Source organism: Myodes glareolus, chromosome 22 (genome assembly GCF_982192425.1).
Source record: "Myodes glareolus chromosome 22, mMyoGla1.1, whole genome shotgun sequence".
Lineage (NCBI taxonomy): Eukaryota > Metazoa > Chordata > Mammalia > Rodentia > Cricetidae > Myodes > Myodes glareolus.
The window spans coordinates 35,233,867-35,254,241 of record NC_142047.1 but is presented as its reverse complement, the minus strand read 5'-3'; the positions used below and the strand labels follow the sequence as shown (position 1 = coordinate 35,254,241).

The following is a 20,375-nucleotide window of genomic DNA, read 5'->3' as shown; positions in this document are numbered from 1 at the left end:
GGGGCTTGGGTTCAGAGTACTGTATGGGGCTACAGGGCCCAGCCTCAGACTCACAGCCTTCCAGTCAGGGCACAGCCCCTCCTCAGCATGCAGCATGTAGTCGATGCGTCGGCCATTGCCCTTCAACAGGTCCTTCCGCCCCTTCTGCCCAGCCCCTGGGCTCTTGCTGGTAGGGAAGGCCAGATACTCCCTGCGGCCTTCCTCACTCTCCAAGACCCTGTCAGGCAGAAAGGAAGCAAGGTGAAGTTTGATGCCGGTCCTGACCCATAGAGCCATATTCTCCACAACATAAGAGGGAAAGGGGGAGACCAAACCTGAGTTTAATATCTTCCTATCTTGTGGCTCCACAAAGGGCCTAGGCCCTCCACCCTCTGTCACAGGCTGTCTCCACCTCGAGCTAACTAGTTCCCACTTCACTGTCTATACTCTGGTACTGGTCATGGCATTCCTGGCTGTGGCCATGTTGGGAATGCTCCTCTCCTGGTCCCTTCTTCGCTTTTGATCCAAGAGGAGCCAGTTTGAGCCTCAGAGACTTCCATCACTGTTTAAGATGATGGTGATAAGGGAACCAAGAAAGGACTACATTGGAGGTCTCAGTTACTTTATCGGTCTGCCCTTACGCTGATGTGACCCAGCTTGTCACCAAACCTCTGAACACTATCTCCTTTGTAAAATGAGTGGTTGCTATGGCCCCTGACTTGGGGGAATGGGCGGTTGTCCCATTTCTCAGAGTCATCCCAGGAGACTCATGGGTTGTGTACATGCCCAGCACAGTTCCTGCTAACCTTTCCCGAGAACCCTGGGAGAGTTGAGGAACCCTGTAGGCCACCCCTCCCCAATTACCAAGAGCAGGCTCAGCCCAGGAGCTGGCATGGAAGACACTGGCCAGGCCTCCATGTGGTTAACACTGGAGAGACCAGACTGGCAAACATGGCTTTTTACAGGTTTTTATCAGCCTTGAGATAAATACTCTAATGACATTCAGAGCATTGTTAACTGCTCAAAGATATAATCCATTACTGTCTTTTGCTTTGATAATTAATTCCATCATCAATGATCTGAGAGTTACTGATAGTCATTTTTTAATCATCATCTCATGAAAAGATAATTTTCTCTGCATAGGATGATGTTTCAAATTTAGTCTATAATCTAATTAATTGGCTCAAATTAGCTGCAAGGATCCATGGCAGTGGCTCTGCACAGTCTCAGGCTGTGAATTATAAATTCATTCTGCTGTTGGCCTTTCTGCTGTGTCCTTTATGGAAGCCTCACTTGGTTCAAGGATGAAGCTGACCTAGGTAGAACTCCTGTCAAGACAATCAGCCTGTGTTCTCTCACCTTCTGTCTGATTGGTGGGTAGAGGCCATGGACTCCCTGCTCTTTCACAGACCTCGCAGCTCTCTAGGGCTTGATCCTGGGAATTCTGGCTTCTTTCCTGTATGAGCTGTACTTAACAAAAGCTGTTTTCAGTGTGAGTCTAGATCCTGACTGCTAGTTTAGGATTTGTCCTTCCAGACTCCATGAATCTCTTAAATTTCTAGAGTATGAAGATGGTGACAGCCTCCATCCATCCGTCCTCTGGTGTAAGAGCTTCCTGATACTCAAAAGTCCTTAGGGGCTTGAGTGAGCTGCTCCTGCTGGAACCTGCCCAGCCCCCATCTCTATAACCCAGTAAGGGTTCTATGCCTCCTGAAGGTCTAGGAGCTTGTTAGGACCCGGAGTCCCTGTGAGCCCACAGTAGTATGGGCACTTACTTTTGAAGATTGTCAGGGGTACACACATCCTCGTCATAGAGACCGTTGATGTCCAGCAGGGTACCTGGGGACAGAAGAAGAGAGTGGCGACTGACACAGGGTCCAGCTAGCCTCTAGGGTGGTCCCCATGGAGAGATTAGGGAGACACCAGGACTTTGGGGGCCTCCTGACAGCTGCCTAAGGGCACGTTCCCTTCATCAGGGATCAGGTTCTGGTGGCCCCTTAGGAAGCCCATGGGGAGCCCAGCCCCCTGCTTACCAATGGCCCAGGGCTTCTCCTCCCCAGGCCCCAGGCGGCAGGGGTCCTTGTAGCGAGTAAACAGTGAGTGCTGCTGCTCCAGTTTGTCATCTGTGGGAGGGTGGAGAGAGGAGTGCTGGGTGGCAGCCACTCTAGGCTCATGGTTCTTTCCATGGTCCTATGGTTGGTAGTTCATGTGTCACTGATTCTCTGCCCTCAGGAAGTGCCCTAACACACTGATCTGTGTCCTCCAAGCCTTCCCAGATTCCATAGCAGACTGTTGGCGGGGACGGAATGATACTGCAGCTAGGACCCTGCTCTTTACAGATCTGGATGCTTGACCCTTGGGGAGGAGTGGATATCACATGGCAGGAGAACCATGTGTCCTGCCGACTCACTGGACCAGTAAAGTCTTTCTTTGACTCCTGGACTGGAAGGGCCCTGGGTTAGGGCTTCCGGGTGGGATCTCCTCTAAATCTTCTTCCTGTAAGTGTTGTGCCAAGAGTGTCATGACCAGGACAGAGACCTGTGCTGAGGCAGAAACTGCTGTGTTGAATGTGACAGTCTTGCTGTCCCACACAAGGAAAGGAAATGGTCCTGTGTTGGTGACTGTGTGTTCTATGCTGGGCACTGCACTCTCCTTGCCGATGCAGGAACTGCCACTGTTGTGGAGATGCCCTCCTGGCCATGAAAGTTTAAAACAGCTTTTACCTGCTGCCATCAGGTGAGGGTACCATCATGGACTCCAGGTGAGACCTTGAGGTCTGTTCTGAGGGCGAGGCCTGAACTCACAGGCTCCATGTTCACCCTGCCAATAGTAGCCTGTGGGAGCTGAGACTCCTGCAGGGATGTCAGGGCCATGAGGTTCCCAACCAAGGAAGGCTCAAAGCGACTCCAACCCCAAAGGAGGTCTTTTTAAGTGCAGATTCAAGTCAGTTTAAAACTTCACGATGGTCGCCTTTCAGTCTTCTATCTAAGAGGTTGGTTTGCTTTGTTTCTTGAGATGAGGACTCATGTATCCCTGGCTGGTCTAGAAGTCACTGTGTGGAACAAGCTGGTCTCACTCTGAGGAGTTCTGTCAGCCTCCTGAGTGCTGAGACTGCAGGCATGGGCCACCATGCCTAGCGTAGTCCAGTCGTCTAAGCCAGCGGTTTTCTGTATTTAAAATATTTATGAGGGTGTGGTGTGTATGTGGGGGCTACACACAGCACAGCAAACACAGGGAGGACATTGTCTCTCCTGAGGACTGAATGAGGTCACCAGGTTGGCGCTTTTACTTGCCGAGCCAGCTTTTTAAAATGTGTGGTCTTGGTCTTACTTCATGTGTATGGCTGTTTTGTCTGTGTGTATGTCTGTGCACCATGTGCTTTCAGAGCCCAGAAGAGGTCACTGCTTTCTTGACAGTGGAGTTACAGACAGTTGTAAACCACCATGTGGGTGTTGGGCATGGGACCTGGGTCCTCTGTAAGAGCAGACAGTGCTCTTCACCCCTGAGCCACCACTGAGTCATTTGAAAGTTTTCCCCTTGTCCTGGGTTCATTTTTAGGGCATCTCTTTGTGTGGTTTTTTTTTTTTTTTTTTAGTGTATGGGTTGTTCCATGCTAGGACTCGAGTGTGGGACAGACATATCAGTCCTGTTAAATTTCCCCCACACACTCATGAGGAACCGGAAGTTCTTCAAACTACCTAGCTGTATTCTGTGACTGCCTGCAGCCTGTGCTCTGACTGAAGCTTCAGACCTGAGAGGGGAGGAGTAAGGCCTCACCAGAAGAGCAGTTGTCAAAGTTCAGGTCTCCACAGATGATGTCAAACACCACCAGCTCCTCCGGGTTGGCTGTGCTGGACGAGGAGGTAGATTTTCGGAAATCAGCCAGCCAGTCCTGAAGCAGGTCCAGCTGCTCACACCGGATGGCACTGTCCTCTGCAGACAGGACAGAGGCCAGACTATGAACCTTGACCTGGACCCCAGTCAGGGCCCAGGTATTGAACCCATCCCCATAAAACCCCAGACTGTGGCCTACCTGGTGGGGCATGCAGGTGCGTGCAGGCGATGTACCCAACAATTCTTTGGTCCTGAGGTGTGCTTCCCACCTGCACCTAGGGGAAGGCAGGGTGTCAGTGTTGCTACCAGCCAGTCATTTCTGCTCCAGGTGCAAAGGAACCCTGGCTCTGCTCAGGCTCTCGCCATCCTGCACTGTGCCAGGCCTGGCTAGATTCTAGGGCTTGGGTAGAGATAGGGCACACCCTGCTTCTAGAAGTGACTGGCTGGTTCTAGAGGCAGATATGTAAAGAAAACATTAGCTTATAATGTTACATGGTTGGCTGCAATCTGTGCAAGCCTTTATGGGGGAGAACCAAGACACAGGCAAGTTCCTCCCCAGTCCCTGGCATCTCCAGGTGACTGGAGTATCCACCTACATGACTGAGGTTTTTTATTTTGAGACAGAATCTTGGTATGTAGCCCTGGCTGACCTGGAAATTGTTACATAAATCAGGATGACCTCAAACTAACAGCAATCCTCCTGCCTCTGGTTCTCAAGCTTTGGGATCATAAGTATGTACCACCATACCCAGCGTAACATTCAGCCTTTTTAATATTTGTTTATCATCATCATAATCTCTCTGTTTGTGTGTGTGTGTGTGTGTGTGTGTGTGTGTATTTGTGTCCATCCACAGAAGCCAGAGCTGGAGCTGTTTAATGTGGGTGCTGCGATTCCTAACTCTGGTCCTCATGATGAAGCAGTACATGCTCTTAACCATGAGCCATATTCTTTACCCCCTTTAAGTCTTTTCTCCACTCTCATTTAGTGACTCTTTCCTTTCTCCTTTGGCCACACTCTCAACCTGACTTCATCTGACCCTCTAATTTGAAGTAAAAACTAACGCCCACTGGAGGGGCCTTAGAGACTGCCAGCCTCCTATTGGTCTACCTTTGCCCCATCTGGCAGCATGGTCTATGGTTCATGAGTTTTTGATGTTTTGTTTTTCAAGGTAGGATTTCTCTGTGTAGCCCTGCTGTCCTGGAACTTTTCTGTAGACCAGGTTGATCTCCAACTGCCTTGCCTTCCAAGGACTGGGATTAAAGATATGTACCACCACTGCCTGGTGCTTCTTGCGTTTTATAGGACATGGTCTCCTGCAGTCCCTTGGTCTTAGGGCAGAGTTCTGGCCTGTGTCCTTCGTGTGGGGCCCCTGGCATAGGCTGGTCTCATCCTGAGTTCCCCCTCCTTCCACAGTAGCTTCTTCACACCTTCGTGCCTCCACTTCCCCCAAACCTGACCCTTCTTTTACTAGGGTAGAGTTACCTTGGGTGGGCCTGGCTCAACAAGCAGTTGATTTACTTAGGCGGGTCATCTCTAATGCTAGCTTTATAAAGATGGGCATCTTAATTGTATCTGCCAAAGATAACTCAGCAGCCCCTCCTTATGTGTAACAGCACAAGAATGAGCCCTTGTCTGTACTGTGGCTCTGGGGGTGAAGCAGGCCACCATCCCCTCCTCTCCCACCACTGAGGCCGCCCCCAGGCCCCTGATCACCACCTAACTGCTGGAGGCCCCTTGAAAAGAGCCCTCAACTGTGCACTCTTCAGGGCCTGTTGCGGGCCTGTCCTCAGAGGTCTCTATCAGTGCACGCCTTCAGCTATGTGAGTGCCAGCTGCCCTCCCCAGAACCCCAGACTTGGGCACTTCCCAGAGAGGTAGACCACAGAAGCCAAGCTTCTTGTTCCATCCTGTGGCTAAGGACACAATAATGGCCTCTCAGTGTTCTCTCACTTTGCTGCCGAAATTGAGTCTTCTCAGTCCTGTCCCCTGGATTTCTGCAAGTCCACCTCTTCCCTCCAGCATACATGCCTGTCCTCCTAGTGCCTGTGGTGAATGTCTGGCTATTTGAAAGGCTCTGCAGCCCTGACTGGGGCTGTTTCTAAACTTGCTCGTTAAGTTCTTGCCCACATACCAGACCCAAGGTGCAGCCATCTAGCACCCCTGTTCTGGGAATTAGCCCAGCAAAACCATGGGCCACTGATGCATCTTGTTATCAAAGCACCGTTTAAAAGAATGCAGTGCTGAAAGGAGCACATGATATGGCCAACCCTGCCTTCCTCAGGCAGCAGGTTTCTCCCATGGTAATCTTCTGCTGCAGACACTTCAGGTTAGTGCATCCTCACATGCTCAGTGTGTACCATTTTATGGATGGGCAAACTAAGACTCAAAGCGCTCAGATGGGTACACATTAGTCCTGTTGGCCTCCACATGCTGCTCTTTGCCCCTTTCTAGGCTGTTGGTGTCTTTGTCAAGATTTTTTTTAACAGCCACCCATCTGTCAGACTCTCCCTTAGTATCCCTTGCCCTGTGCTGAGTTCTAGACAGGACAGAGGCATCCCTGCTGACCCTGCTGCCAAGAACCCATCTAGAGGGAGGCCACAGTAGCATCCCTCTTAACAGGGGTGTGATCTTGACAACATCCACTTTATTATTTGCTGGGACTTAGTGATTCCACGGTGTGTCCTCAGGATCTGCAGAGTCGCGTGTTTCTCCTATAAAAACAATCTATCACACAGAGAGGTTGAGCCCTTTAGGCCTGCTGTCACAGACTTTCAGTAAAAAATGGTGCTCAGGATTAGCTCCGCTGTGCTGAGGCCGAAGGGAATTTACCCATTCCCTCATGGGGAGGCCCATTTCTTTAGGAACCTGTGAAATAAACCAGGAGAGCAGGACCCAGTGATGGAGGTGGCAGAGGGAGGGACTGCTGGCCGTACCTCTCCATATGGACCTGGCCCTCTTCTGTGTCAAGTGGACACTCATACCTGAATCCAACTGGGACACAGCTCTGCTCTCAAAGGCAGCAGCTGGCTGGACAAGTAGTCCAAAAAATACCTGAACACGGCGTCAAGGAGCCCATAAAGGGAAAACTAGCTTGTGCTTGACAAGACTAAGACCAGCAGAGCATGAGATATAGAGGGCCCTCAGGTGGTCTGGTAAGGGCAGTAAGGGGAATCAGACCTAGTTAGGAGGAGGACTCACTGGAGGAAGTCAGGACAGCCATGTCAACAGTGGGCAAACGTAGAGAGGAGGGTTCACCAAGATGGTGCCGTTGGAACCAGGGGTGTTTGAAAGTGAAATGAAGAACCTGGGATAAACTGAGCAGGCACAAGGTGCCGTCAAGGTAGCTGGTTTCTTCTGGCTTCAGGATGGAGAACCTGGGTGAGGATGGCAAGGTGGATGCTGAGCTTACTCAGGAGTAAATGGGATGCACTCAGGTGTCAGCCAGATTCAAGGATGAGCACTGGGGAGAGGTCTGGGCTGGGACAAGGGTAGAAATGGAGTCTGTGGGATCACACTCTCTGGGGGAACAGAGTTGATAGTAGGGGGACCTTGAGAAGTAAAGAGAGCTGGCTACATGGTTTATCCCAGACTTCAGCTGTAAGAAAACAAGAGGTGGCACACACCTTTAATCCCAACATTCGGGAGGCAGAGGCAGGCGGATCTCTGTGAGTTTGAGACCAGCCTGGTCTACAGAGTGAGTTCCAGAATAGCCAGAGCTACAAAGAGAAACCCTGTCTGGAAAAACAAAACAATAAAACAGAGACAAGCTGGTGCTGAGACCTGTCAAGGTGTTAAGAGATGTTACAAACAAATTTTGATATGAAAAACATACTGGCCAGCTCAAAAAGTTTTGGAATGGAATGAGTCAACATATCTGTTGACCAGTTTGAAAACCACAAAGTAAAGGCAGACAAAAAGAACGTTAATGATAGAGCCACAGAGGAGAGGTTGTCCCAAGAAGACAGTTGTCTTTAGAACTGTCTGAAGGTATCAAATGAGAAGGAAGGTGAGGAGTGGACATGTGGATTGTTCTGCACAGCAGTCATCTGGGGGTGGGCGTCTCTAGGCTCAGCCATTTATATCAGGCCCAGGTGAGAGAACACACCTTTCCACTGATGACATTTCCTTCCCAGAAGGCTCCTCTAGCCACCAAGACAAATATATCCACAATGCAACACAAATGAACCATATGTCAGACTAGGAAGGCTGGAACTGTGTGTCAGAAGACCCGTGTCTCTGTGACTGGAAAGCTGGGGACTATAACTCTGGCAGAACCATGCAAGAGACTTTGAGCACCCCAGGATGAGGCATAAGAGTGACTGCCTTGCCCCCAGCAGACACGGATGGAGTCAGTGTGCCCTTACTCTCAGCAAGCACTGACTCAGTATTTTCCTGCACAGGTTGGGCTCAGTTAAGACTGGAGCAGAAGTGGGAGAAACCTGCCCTGGTCGGGGTCCCCCTGCTAAAGCAGCCCCTCAGCCAAGTCTCACTTTTAAGGGTAGAAGCACAGGCAAAACAGCTGCTGCCCCTGAGGACAGAAAGCCCCATCCACATCAGACACTCAGATGATCTTCAGAGAACTCTGAATTCACTAGCACTGGCTTTTAGATAGAGAACAAAAAGTCGACACCGAGTGTCTCCAGCTCCATCGAAGATAATGTGTAATGACCAAATTACCATGGTCTAAAACCTCCAACTGCATCCAAATTAGCTGAAATAATCACGATTCACTTTAATTAGTGATTGGAGTTGAAGCCAAGGGCTGGTGGGCAGATAGCCTGGCATGGCAGCTGCTGACAACAGGAAGGAGGGGTGGGGGCACCAGTGAAGCTAGAGGTATCAGTGACTGAGGGTGGTCTTTGGCCTGGGGATCTGAGAGCCCATATGCTGGCCCGAATTCATGTTCTACTCTGGTCTCTGCCGTGTGAGGATGGAGATGGGACTTGTCTCCTCTTCCAACCCTTATCACAGCAACCACCACCACCATCATGGTCACCACATACAGTACAAGAGGCTCTGAATCTATCCCATACTGGGTCACACCCACCCCACTCTACAGATAAGTAAATGTGACTCAGATCTGAGAAACTGGTCAGATGACTCAGCCTGAACCCATGGGTTTCCTGTGCTTGGGCTGGGGGCCATAAGTTCAATTCCATGAAAAGCTTTGTCTGGCTCCAAAATCACCCCATCAAGGGAGTGAGGATTCCCAGGGAACAAGGATTGGCAGGAGCTATGGCCCATTTAGTCATGAGGTTTGGGGGCAGCTGGTGTGTAGCCCTCGGACAGAGCTGAGGATGCCTACCTTGAGAAACAGAGCTCCCTTAGAGGCTAGGGCATCGAAGCTGCACCCATTGGGGTAACAGTGATAGGCCACGTCCATGACTGGGTAGCGGCTGGCAAAGAAGAGACCACTGTTGAGACACTTGAAATTGCAGCAGCCATGGCAGCCGTAGACCCCAACATCATACAGGATGTACTCGAAGTAGCCGTGTAGCTGCTCTTTCAATTTAGCAGCTGCGCGCTTGTCAAACACCTCCTGCAGGCACAGGAAGTCCAGATTGGCCGGGAAGAAGGCCGAGACTTCGTGGTCAAAGGCTTCATCGGGGTGCCGCCTCCTGCGGGCTGCTGCCTTCTTCACCACTGACGTCTTATACAAGAGCTTGCTGTTGACTCCTGGCTCTCCGCTGCCACCGCCATCTTGCCCTGCCCGGGCCTTCACCAGGGACTCCCTGGAGGCGGAGGGGCTGCCTAGGCTCCCAGAATCCCCGTCTCGCTGATTGTGGTTGGGCGTCTGGCCCTTTGGGGCCCCGCCAGACCCATTCCTGGCTTGGCTCCCAGTAGCGGGGTCATCAGCTTCCGGTGGCCGGCCTCCTTCATCACTACCGATTCGCACAATGCAGCTGTCCTCAAGGCTGCCGTCAGCCGGGTCCCCAGAGGCTGGGCCATTGGCAGCCTCGTCATTGGGGTGACGCCCACCATCCCCCTTGTATTCCACAGAGGCCGTCCTCTTAATGCTACCAGGGACAGCTCTGGCTCCATCACTGCCCTGCGGAGAAACAAGGCTGCTGAAGCTGGCTGCGCTGATGGAAGTGTTGGTGGGAGAATCAATGTAGATTTTGATCTGAGGCCTGGCGGCCCCATTGCGGATTCTCTGCCCAATCTCTTTGGCCCGCGCTTGGGTGTTGAAAACATTGTTGAGCCTCGCGAGTGAGTCGGGGAGGAGGCAGACATTGGCTGTAGCAAAGCAAAAGCTTTTGCCTCCTCCTGTGCCCTTCCATTCACTGAGCAGGGCTGCCCCACCACCTGGGCTCTTGTCCTCTAGCCGGGAGTAGGAGTAGGGCCGGCGGGCAGACTGCAGTGGAGACCAGAAGATGAACCCAAGAAAGGCAAAGGGTAATGCAGCCACAAGCAGAGCCAGGTAGACTGGCGTGAAGAGTACAGTGCAGAACAGCTGCAAGCAGCAAGGGTCATCTGCCCTCTGGCGCTTCTCGTAGGTGGTCGGTATGAAGGAGGCCACCAGCCGGTCCACCAGCCAGTAACATGGGAAGATGAGGGCCCAGGACACAGCGTGGAGGGCAGACAGACAGCTATTAGGAAAGGGGGTCGTGTACAAAACCATCGCAGCTCACTGGGCGCCGCAGCCGGCCCTACTACATGATGTCCCTGGCAGCTGCAGCTCTTTCCCAGGCAGGGGTGGGCAAGCTGGGGGCAGATGGAGGATGGGTCACCTCCTGGCAAGGTGTGACTCTGGATAGTCAGCGGTGAGTGTCCTCCAGATATTCATGGTTCGCCTCAAGGGGCCATGCTCGGACACCAAAGCCTGTTGAGAACCTGTAGAAACAGAGAGGGAGGGAGGCTGTTATTAAATTGGACTGTTCTGAAAACCAGGGAATCGGTTTTACATGGAGTGATTGGGGGTCAGAAGAATGCCCCTACACATTCCATTTGCCTATACATTTTTGTTTTCTTGGAACAAACAACTTTGTGTATGGTTTTGCCTAACTGGCGGTCTTGATTCTGTAACTTAATTGCTTAAGAAATGGCCCCTGTTTACAGAAGGGCATCACTTTAGCGGTACCAAGGGGTGTGCCAGGACTGACACTGGCTTGAAGCAAGCGAAGCCCTTTGGGACCAGGGGCGTGTTTAAAATGTGCAGGCAGCAGCCTTTGCTAGAGGAGCTGCAAACATGTTCACCTTTTATCTAGGGCCAACTAGGCCAGGAAAGACAAAAGGGGCCAAAGGTTACAGGGCAGAGGACAGTGTGGCTAGCAGGGTGGAGGAGCAGGGAAGCCTCATTCACTACTCTGGCCTACTGTGGCCTACTCTGACCATGGTTCAGCTTCCTGAGCAACAGACTCTATGTTCTACCCCACAGTGTCCCGGCAGAACTCTAGCCAGGGTTGGGAACCCAGGCATAGACCATTTCACCAACTTTCAGAATGAACAGTTTACCAAGTTACCGTGACAATCCCCTGGACACTTGGAGAGGCTTCCTGGGGCAGTGTAGGTCTAGGCAGAGCTTTATAGTTCTCCAGCTTGTCCAAGATGCAGCTTCTGGCAGAGCCAAAAGCCACCTAAATACGTCCATCCTGGGTCCCTGCCCCACCGCACTGAGTCACAGTACTTCTCTGAGCGGCCTGACCACACCCAGGCAGGTGCAGTAACTGTGCTGATTACCCAGTCAATAAAGACAAGAGTCTCGTGTTTACCCAGCCTCCAGGGACCCACACTGCTCATCCTGAGGGGAAAATCCTGCATGTATGATCTGCATTTTGGTTTCTAGGCCAGGCAGGGACAGACAATATTTGCTTCTCTCAGTAATCTGCACCCTTTTGTCCCTGACACCTCAGGAGGACCCAGGCTGCCACCATTCATCCTGGCCCCACATCCCTCCTCTCTCCTGAGACCTGGTCACCCAACTAGAGACCTAGGTATCATTCATATTACCCTCCCTCTGCCCCAGATGAAACATTTCAGAATAGGCTGAGAGCAATGTTACGATTCATCAACATTATCGGCCTCCACCTACACAGTGGCTGGAAGGACACTTCTCTGCCAGCCCACAGGCTCTGCAGCCTGGCCACTTACTACACTCACCTCCTCCTTACTCTGACAGTGGTGCCAGGACCTCACCATGAGGATCTCCCATAGCTCTGCTTCCTGCTCCCTCACCCTCTCCACAGCTCAGCTTAGACACCAGCTTTCTAGAGATGATTCTTCACCTCCTTGCCCAGGTAGCTTCCACTGGGGGTGTCTGTCCCCCAGAACAGTGACGTGGTCTTTGCAGTTTGTGCTACTTGTACTTTGGGATATGCCTACCTCCCCAGAAGATAAGGGGCTTCGATCGGGAAGGGGCTACACAAAGGAAGTCTCAAGGCAAAAGTGCCTCAGAGAGGATAAATCAACAGAGGTGAATCATGATGCTAGTGCAAGAGAGGAGGCAGCCATTTCCTCCAGCCGTCAGGAGGTAGAGTTTCCCCCACAGGTGTCAGTGGCCCAAGAGCTCTGCAGCCACCATCCCCAAGGCTGATGAGGGAGGACCAGAGCGTCATGTCCAAAGAAAAGAGGAGCTTAAGCCAGTGGCTGTGTCTAATTCTGATGAACAAGAAGCACAAAGATTTTACTTTTCTCAAGGGAAGTCACTTTGAAGCTAACACTGGAACGTCACAATTTCTGCACAAGCACAGCCAAGTGAGGACTTCTCAGTGGAGCCACAGCCCGGTCTGAGGACACAGTAACCTCCCACACCTGCCTGGCTTGGGCAGTGGCAGAGCACCGTGCTTGTTTACTACCCCAACTGCTCACCAGAGGGGGGACTCCAGCTCGGAGCCGAGTCACAGCTCACTCCTTATCACACTTGACTGGACGTGCTCAGCCAATTTCTGGCCTTCAGTGAGGAGCTGGCAGAACCCCTCAGGGCTAGAGGGAAAATACAGGATACGGAGCTGCCTATCTATACCAGTCCATCTCTGCCAGACCCGCTGGGACCAGGGGCAGATCCTGCAGGAGCAATGGGCAGGGGGATGAGGTCTCCTGAGGCATTCCAGTGGTCCTTGAATTCAGCAACAAGACCCCAGAGGAGGGCCCCAGCTACACTAGTTGGGCCACTCGAATGTCACCCCAGAGTCTTGAGCAGACCACTTCCCAGTCGTCTCCTTTTCTCTTCCCCCCTCATCACTGCTGTCTGCGATCACTAGTGCCCCCACATTGTGTAATACCCAGAGGAACCCACTTAGCATCTCTCTCCTTTATTCCCTCTCCCTTCCTCTCTCCCTCCACTGACCCCATTGTTTGGGGAGACAAAGCCCAGACTCATAATTTCTGTCTGGGTCCTTTATGTTTGTGTCTTTGTGCTCCCTCCCCCTTCCCACCCTGGCTTCAGCCACCGTCTCCTTTCCAGCTGCAGCTGCTGCCAGCCAGACCCCTCTGCACCTGCTTGTGGCTGCTTCCTGCACCCCATTCCTGACTCCTGCCACCCCCTCTTCCCTCTGTACCCTTCAGGGCTCAGTTGAGACTTCCCTCCTTCGGGGGACTCTTCCTTGACCCTGTCCCTACACCAGGCTGTCACTGGCCTGGAGCTGGAGCTGTTTCTAGGATCCTGTCCAGCAGAAGCTCCATAAAGTCTGTCTGAGGCCAAGCCATGGCTCTTGGCCACCCTGTTTGGGGAAGGACGTAACAGATGCGGAAACAAACCATTGAAGAATAAACAGTCTGCTGATTTGAGTGCCCACTCAGGTTGGGAAGCTCTTGTGAAGGCAGTCTCTCTGTGGTCAGGGTCAGGTCTGACTCGTGTGCAGTAATGTGGGCTCCATGGATGACATATGGAGAAAGTATCAGGGAGGAGGCATGCTTGCATCGCTAACAGCCACTGCCGTGTCCACAACATCCCTGTGAGCCAGGCTTTCCTTCATCAAAGGCTTCCTGAGAAAATTACCTATTCTGTCGTTGCATGTGGCTCAACCCTGACATTGACTGATCAGATTGGGATTAGCTGTTGGCTGGGATGGGACTTTAGGGGATGGGAGAGAAAATCCATCTTCAACTGCCCCCACTCCTGTGACCCCAGAAACCCTTCTTGCAAAGTCTCTAGTTTGCAGTGATCTTTCTGCCTGCCCTAGGCAGGCATGGACATATTTTTGGTCTCTGCTGTAGGGCTGGTGGAGGGGAGGGTCTGGGGTGGCAGCTTCAGGGGCGAGTAGAAGCTGTGCCCCTCTAAGATGAGGCAGCTTTGAGTCCCTTTGTCCTCCATGGTGCCACTCCAGATCCTTCCTGGCTACCCAGGGCCTCCTCTTCAGCAGGGCCTGCACAGGAGGACTCTTCTGGGTGCTGCCACTGCCATGCCCTGACAGGCTCCCTTGTCTACACATGGAAGCTGCTGCTACAAAAGGCACAGAAGGACTGCCATGGACGAGGCTGCTTCTAAAGCTCTGGATAATTATTTTGTCTCGGGGAAATGAAAGGAGGGTAAACAAACAGCACACATTAATTAGTCTGATCTACACTTTCCTCATGAAAGAGGAGCACTGCAGTTAAACACGAGAGGCTGGTAGCTTCCCAGAGTTTTCAAATGCTCAGCCAAGTGACCACGGAGGGGTGTGGCTTCCCCAGGCTTGTACAGCATAGGCAGGGGCTCAGCTGCACCCTTTCTCTTGTCTGCACTGTCTAGACGAGGTCAGGCATGTGTCTGGCTTTGGACATGGGACCCCATTCTCCCTGTCATTCCTTCTCCTCTTTTCCATGTCCTTGATCTGGTAGCTTTGCAAGCAAGGTCTGTCATGAACACTATTAAAGGGTTAGCAGGTCCCTCCAAGGCTATGCATGCTGACCTCCTGCACCTCAACCTCTTAGATTAGGTGGATCATTCAAGGTTTCTCATGTTAGGACCACAGACACCCTTGGGTTGGTCCCCTTTGTATAGTTTCCAGGATTACTAAAAGTCACATCTCTTCCCCTCCATACCATGGTTGAAATAGCTGAGCTGGGGTCCTGAGTACTCTCAGGTCCTCAGGGATCCTAGCAGACTCCTGATTCCTTCATTGTGAATTGTGGAGTTAATGACTGGGAGCTATATGGCAGGACTCCTGGGAGCTAGCCTCTCCACTAGATGTCCAGACCAGGCTTTCTCCTCTCACCTGTGATTCATGGTCTTGCACTCAGCCTGGGAGGCAGACTAGCCTGAATGATATTCTGGCACTGATCACGGCATAGGATATCAGTGCCTACCTCTGGTGTTCCTATGAGGTCTAGAGGGGGGCAGGCTATAACTTGATTATCTCTGCTTCCTTTGCTCCATTTCCTGAAGCTACCCCATGTGCCATCTTCTCTCCCCAGCTTGTAGGTTCTGCATCATTAAGGGGTGGACCTGAGCCCACTCACAGGACTTCTAGGATCCTGACTAAACCGGGTTGCCCTCTGGCTCCTCACAGATGCTACTCACACTGTTAGGGCCAAAGCCAAAGGCTTTACCAACTTGCCCCTCTCCTCTGCAGTGATGATTGGGCTGGTCTATGCATGATCAGAGGGGACAGAGAGCTCTGTGGGTCACAAACTCATGCAGGTGGAAGAGGAACTTGGCCCAGGGATGTTTGGGAGCCCAGGAAATCTTTAGTCCATGTGGAAGAGGAAAAGGTGGACAACTCCCCTGCAAGACCTTAAAAACATAGTCTCAGGCATTTGTGGGCAACCCAAGGCATCAACAGCAAGCTGCTTCTGTATGGCCATACAAGTTAACCTGAAGGCCCCTGACTCCTAATCAGTAACCTGTGTGACCACAGCATGGGAACGTGGCTGATCTTTCCTCACCCGTGAGGGGAATCCTTAGGAATGGTCCTGTCTGGGCAGACTGTGGGAAGCATGACTGTCCCACTGAGCATCAAATGACCAGGATCTAGACCAGGTCTAGACCTGATAGACCTAGCTGGCATCCTGATTCAGAGAACACAGCTTCACAGTAGCTCCAAGGGACCTGTGTGGATGTTGACTTTGAATCTGAGTTTCTCCTGCAGTGGGAAGGTAAGGAAGCCACCAGTTTTCCTGACCCCTGTGTGGAAACCTGTGCATCTCTGAACCTGAGGGCTCTCTGAACTTTAGAGGGCTGGTAATTGCCCCATATGGCACTGTCTGGGGCTTGTCCCTCTTTTACTGCCCTGTCCTCTGACCCTCAGGCCTGCTGAGCTCTCTCTTCCCCTCTATGAGCTTGGACTCTTGGAGTAAATGTCCTCCAAGTCTGTGAGTCTAAACAGGAGCTGCATCAAGCTCTAGGTTTCCACAGGAAGGCCTGTGGATTGCTCCAATCCAATTACCCGAATGTGTCTGCATTCACCAGCGCCTGTGAGATCAGGCCAGCCCATTCTGCCTAGATGCTGTCGCGGAGGAGTTGGCATGGCAACGTGTGCTCTGAGCTGCTTAAACTTGGAGTCAGCTCATCGCTAGGAGGACAGAAAGACTGACAAGAGACAGATACTTTTCTGAGATGGGGGAGGGGTTGAAAGAGCCATATCCTAGATAGAGTTGGGGTTTAGAGTCTGCCATAAATATACAGACTGCAGCAGTGACACCCCCCAGACACAGGTAAATGCCTGTTCCTATTTCTCCATCCGAAGCACTTCAGCTCCACCTACATCCTCCTGCTTGGCTTCACTTCTCTGGCAGTGGCAGACACATTGCCCTGCTCCACTCCAAGGTGATGTAGCAGCCAGCCACAGCAAGCAGCACCATAGTCCCTGACACCACTGGGACCATTCTGAGTGTTCCCTGGAACTCCGATCAGACCACTTAGGAGAGAAGTCTACATTTTCTCTGAGATGGAAAACCACAACGAGAGCCTGCAGTTTCTAGAGCCTTCCTTGAGAATGAATCCAGCTCAGGGGAAAACAGACCTAGGGCTAGAACAGAGAGGCCAAGTCTTCACAACATATTGCAGCTCTGATCTGTCTGCCTAAAGCTGCAGCCTGTAAACCTCCTCATTTGTGAGCCAGACAGTCCCTTTGCTTTGCTCTAGTCGCGTTGGAGTGTTTGTCACTTACCACTGAAGAGGCTTTGCTTTTTCTGTGTACACCAGGTCTGCGATCTTTCTAAAGCTAAGTGCTCCTCAGCTGTGCAGAACTCCTGAGCTGCCTACAGCTGTGCCCTGGCAAAGAGTAGAGCTATCCCCCTGACTCAGGGCCCTGCAGGGCTGCGTGCCTCAAGGCATCCCTTGGAGATAGTGATCTGAGCAGACTGAAGTTGCAATCACAAGTTCTGAGCGCAGGTATGTGGCGTCGCCGATCCTGATGGATACAAGACAAATTGTCTAATGCTCTAAGCCTTAGTTTCCTTTGTATTAGATATGGATGAAAATTCCTTGGGTTAGTTCAGTGGTTCTCAACCTTCCTAATGCTGTGACCCTTAAATACAGTTCCTCATGTTGTGGTGACCCCTAACCATAAAATTATTTTCATTACTGTAATTTTGCTTCATATCTGTAATTTTGCTACTGATATTAATTATAATGTAAATATCGGTTTTCTCATGGCTTTAGGCAACCCCTGTGGAAGGGTCATTTGACCCCAAAGGGTCACTGTCCACAGCTTGAGAACCGCTGGGCTAGTTGGAGATGGCAAGCACTTCAGCATTTAGTGCCAAGCTTGCCTTGTTTCTGTGTTATCATGAGAATCACTACTACTGTGACCTCCCCCCCACCTCAGAAGTTTGTAGTGCCTCCTTAGCATCTTCTAGGCCCTGAGTTTCATTCCAAGAATCAAAAAGAAAAGAAAGGAAAGGGAGGGGAGGGGAGGAAAGGTTCAAGAGCCTTCAAAGTTTTCTCATGGGGCTGGTTGACCTTACAAAAGAGCACCTGCTCTCCTGGATGATGGGACAAGGACACTGGGAGATGTACAGGCTTGCCTCCTGGCAGGGCTGCACCAGAGCCGTCTGTCATGGGCTGCTCGTATAAGCTGGAGTCATTGGGTTCTGTAGAAGCCAAGTGCAGGCTAACGGTCCATAAAATTTTCAAAAAGAAACTTTCCGTGGGAGCTATTAATTCATGATGTGGTTTCTGAGAATAGGACTGGACTGGGAGCAGCTCTGAGATGTTCTTTCCACCAGCCAGCCTGGGCATTTCCATGGCAGAATTCAGAAGGCCCAGAAGAAGCCAACTGGTGTGTGCTTGGAAAGCAAATCTCAAGCTAGGTCAGAGGAAGGGGTGCAAGGGTGCTCAGCCAACCTGGCCACTCCAGTCTCTGCTGCTCACCCTTGCAGATTTTGCAATTGGTGATAAAGAACATTGCGAGGCAAGCTGGGATGTAGCAGGGTCCTAAATCCTTGCCTAAGCCTCCTCTCATTCCCATGGTCCCTTATGCTGAAGAACCTGCCTGCACCAGATCCATCTGATAAAGTTGGCTGAAGCAGAAGCCATAGGGCTTCTACCAGTTCTGTGCTGTGGAGGCTGAGACCAGTTTAGCAGAGGAGACTTAGGGTTATGGCTTTCTCTGTGATGGGATGGGCTCGGAGACCACTCTGATCACAGGCCTTTCCCCACATGGGCATCCGTGTGCAGAACTGGAGTGGACATGATTCGGCGTGAACAACTGAGCGTATAGCCAGGCCTGAGCCTGTGCCCTCTAGAGCTCTGAGCCGGACACTGGAGTCTGAGTCCAAGTAGCTGCTCTTGGAATCCCCCACAGACCATGTTATTACCTCTGGTGAGTTCTGAGGGATCTGATGTGTAAGAGGGGCGGCTTAGCTGGTTAAGTAACAAGGAAGTAGCACGAGCCCTAGGATGCCCCACCTAGTACCAGGAGTCTCGGCTTGGGGACAGTTACAAGAGGAGCCTGGGATCTCTCAGACCCTGTTGTTGAGGCCCCTGACACAAAGGCTGATACCAATGATTTGAGAGCCAGACAAACTGAAGAACAGCCTTTGCCTGAGAAGAAACAGCAACATGCTTTCTGTAGGAGGAGAAACAAGTCCACACAAATGCTAGAATTTATGTAGACCCCGTGTTCGGCTCAAGTTCATGCACAGTTTCTCCCTGGAACGGGTTAGCTGACTGAGCAGTGCACAGGCATGTCAGGCACTGGAGAGCACAGATGGAGACGACAACTCTTTCTGAAGCAGAACAGACTTGCTGACATTCTTCTGATGGATTACTCCATATCCAGCCTGAAATTTTCTACGCAAAGAACATTTAACAAACTGTGTCCCAGAGAATGTATGCGGAGATTAACCAGTAAGCGAATTAAATCAGTTATGCGGCACACCACCAACCATGCTACAGCCCTGGGCAGCTGAATCTGGGTTTTCTGGACTGAGGTGCCACTCCCTGCTAAGGGTCAGGGCCTTTTATCTTGGGTTCTTGCAAAGACTTCTGGCCACTGCTGTACTCAGGAACTCCTGCATACACCACTGTGGAAGCCATTGGCTCCAAGAGAATTGACCACAATTCACTCCTTTAAGAGAGGATGCACAGAACAGGAAGTCCTCCAACCCACGTGTGAGGCCGCCCAGGCACCAGTCCATACACTTGCGAGGGAGCTGAGGCTGCTGGAATCTGTTGCCTTGACTGAAAACCAATCATTTGTCCACATCAAACTGGAGAGGAGCCTATGGGGCTCTGTGGTTCTTCCCTGTTCTTCATTACTAAGGGCTTTTAGGGGCTCTGGTTTTCAACTATGTCAGCTGATCAACTGGTGGCAGTGACCCTGTCTACATCTGCTGTTGGCTGTTGAGTTCTGTACTTCATGGTTTTGATTGTTTTATATATGCATTTTTGTAAATGTACATGTATGTGTGTACTGTGATCTGTGTGTGCGTGCGTGTGTGCTCGCTTGCCTGTGTGGGTGTGCTTGCCCATGAGGGTAGGTAGGTATGGAGGCTAGAGGTTGATATCAAGATTTCTTCCTCTAGTCTTACTTTTTGAGATAAAGTTCCTTACTGAACCTGGAGTTCACAGTTTTGGCCATGATGGCTGGCCAGTGAGCCCCTAGGATCCAGCTGTCTTTGTCTCCCAACAATGGAGCTACAGATATGTGTTGCCACACCTGGATTTTACATGGTGTACTGGCTAGTTTGATGTCAACTCGACACAAGCTAGAGTCATCTGAGAGGAGGGAACCTCAAGTGAAAAAATGCCTCTATAAGATCGGGCCATAGGCAGACCTTAGGGCATTTTCCTAATTAACCCCTGGATTGGTGGTCCTGGATTCTATAAGAAAGCAGGCTGAGCAAGCTATCAGGAGCAAGCCAGTAAGCAACACTCCTCCATTGCTTGTGCATTAGCTCATGCCTCCAGGCATCCTGTGTCACATCCTCCTACTCCCCCATCCCTGGTTTGAGTTCCTGCCTTGGCCTCCCTCAGAGCACTGTGACTTAGGATATTTAAGCCAAATAAGCCCTTTTCTCTCCAAGATGCTGCTGGTCATGTGTTTCCTCACAGCAACAGTAACTCTAACAAAGGTTCCTGGGTTCTGGGGTTCCAATCCAGGTCCTCATGCTAGCACGCCAGCCACTCTACACACTGAGCCACCACCCCAGCCATGCTTGTTCATCTTTTGAGACTGGGTTTTGATGTTCTGGAATTT

The 20,375-nt window shown here is 51.4% G+C and overlaps 1 protein-coding gene across 1 annotated transcript in view; it reads right to left on the bottom strand.

Annotated features, from left to right (window-relative positions):
• The window catches only part of Smpd3 (sphingomyelin phosphodiesterase 3), an 84,265-nt gene that overhangs the window by 3,031 nt on the left and 60,859 nt on the right, over positions 1-20,375 (bottom strand). The window contains exons 3-8 of the mRNA XM_048437026.3: positions 9,119-10,647; positions 4,013-4,088; positions 3,757-3,912; positions 2,013-2,102; positions 1,755-1,818; positions 55-217 (exon numbers count right to left, since the gene is read on the bottom strand). Of these exons, the coding sequence (XP_048292983.3) occupies positions 55-217; positions 1,755-1,818; positions 2,013-2,102; positions 3,757-3,912; positions 4,013-4,088; positions 9,119-10,435 (1,866 nt within the window). The 5' untranslated portion in view covers positions 10,436-10,647. The remainder of the gene's footprint in view (positions 1-54; positions 218-1,754; positions 1,819-2,012; positions 2,103-3,756; positions 3,913-4,012; positions 4,089-9,118; positions 10,648-20,375) is intronic.